Source organism: Talpa occidentalis, unplaced genomic scaffold, assembly GCF_014898055.3.
Source record: "Talpa occidentalis isolate TD23 unplaced genomic scaffold, MPIMG_talOcc4v2.1 talOcc4.3738, whole genome shotgun sequence".
Lineage (NCBI taxonomy): Eukaryota > Metazoa > Chordata > Mammalia > Eulipotyphla > Talpidae > Talpa > Talpa occidentalis.
This window is the reverse complement of record NW_023604005.1, coordinates 164-1,746: the sequence shown is the minus strand read 5'-3', so window position 1 is coordinate 1,746 and position 1,583 is coordinate 164. Positions and strand designations below refer to the sequence as shown.

The 1,583-nt window shown below is 41.1% G+C and overlaps 1 protein-coding gene across 1 annotated transcript; it reads left to right on the top strand.

The window, feature by feature from the left end:
* The first annotated feature begins 450 nt into the window (after positions 1–450).
* On the top strand, positions 451–1,383 carry LOC119256674 (olfactory receptor 51G2-like). The gene has a single exon (XM_037524450.1). The coding sequence runs from the start codon at positions 451–453 to the stop codon at positions 1,381–1,383; it is 933 nt and encodes a 310-aa protein (XP_037380347.1).
* Positions 1,384–1,583: the final 200 nt, after the last annotated feature.

Here is a 1,583-nt window from a genome sequence, read left to right as displayed (position 1 = left end):
ACTTTTCTCCCTGTCTGAGATATTCTTTTCTACCACATAACTGTAGAATCTCAGCTTAATTGTTACCTCCCAAGGAGCATTCCTTGATCTGTCATACATGTTCTTCCACAGTATTTATCAGCAACTTAGTCCAGTTTATATTTTTATTACAAAGGACAGTGTTTATAATAAGTACTTTTATAGAACATACCCATTTAAAAAAAGATATTTGCTAAAAAATTTGTAAATTTGACCAACCAAATACTCATCATAAGAGACGTTAGAAGATCTTTACTTAAACCACATCATTAAAATGCTTAATAAAATTAGTTCAAAGAGAAGGGGAAATTCAGCCACTGTAGTAACCAACACAAGTGCATAATGTAGACTTTATGAAACAGGATCTTGAGCTAATCCATACTTCCTCATTCTACAGACAAAAACCTTGGATCCTGTAATCTGCCAGCCATCATGGTCTTTTCCAATGAGAGTAACTACAGACCCTTTCTTCTGACAGGCTTCCCTGGCTTGGAGGACTCACATCCACTGATATCCATTTTGTTCTGTGTCCTTTACCTAATTGCCCTCATGGGTAACATCACCATCTTGGTGGTGATTCGGGTGGAGCAGTCACTTCATGCACCCATGTACATTTTTCTCTCCATGCTGGCTGCTAGCGACCTTGGACTCTGCGCTGCCACCCTGCCCACGCTACTCATGCTTTTCTGGTTCAACATCCGTGAAATAGACTTTGATGGTTGCCTCACCCAGATGTTCTTCATCCATGTGTTCTCCCTAATGGAATCAGGTATCCTGCTCACCATGGCTTTTGATCGCTATGTCGCCATTTCCAACCCACTCAGATACACTAATATTTTGACCAATTCCACCATTGCCAAAATAGGTGTAGGACTTTTGCTACGAGCTGTGGCTGTCATTTTCCCAGGACCCTTTCTCATTAAACAGCTGAAGTTTTGCAAGGCCAATGTACTCTCCCACTCATATTGCCTGCACCCTGATATCATCAAGCTTGCCTGTTCAGACCACCGCATCAGTAGCATCTATGGTCTTATCATCATCCTTATCACCTTTGGAGTGGACTCTGTGCTCATTCTCCTCTCTTATGTCAAGATTCTGATCACTGTGCTAGGTATTGCCTCCCGGGCAGAACAATTCAAGGCTCTTAACACTTGTGTCTCCCACATCTGTGCTGTGTTGTTAGTCTATATCCCTATGCTGGGGGTATCCATTATCCATCGTTTTGCAAAACATGCTCCACCCGTGGTGCATATTATCATGGGCTATGTATACTTACTGATTCCTCCTGTTCTTAACCCTGTTGTGTACTGCATTAAGACCCGGGAGATACGCACCCGTATTCTGGGTAATCTACTAAAAGTATAGTGGAGAGGAAATTAGGGTCATGATCCTTTGACATTATTTTCTACCTTGGGCAAAGGAAATGTGTATCACTGAGAAATATGCCTCTGATTATAAACCTCATCACATGTTTATTTTCTCACTGTTCTGGAAGTTTTTGAAGATAGCAACAATTTCTCACAGCCTTTCATTTCTCTCAAGTAACTCAATCATCATAGATGACA

Bases quoted from the DNA above. Each gene is read 5' to 3' on its own strand.
- LOC119256674 (XM_037524450.1), top strand. From the start codon at position 451: ATGGTCTTTTCCAATGAGAGTAACTACAGACCCTTTCTTCTGACAGGC.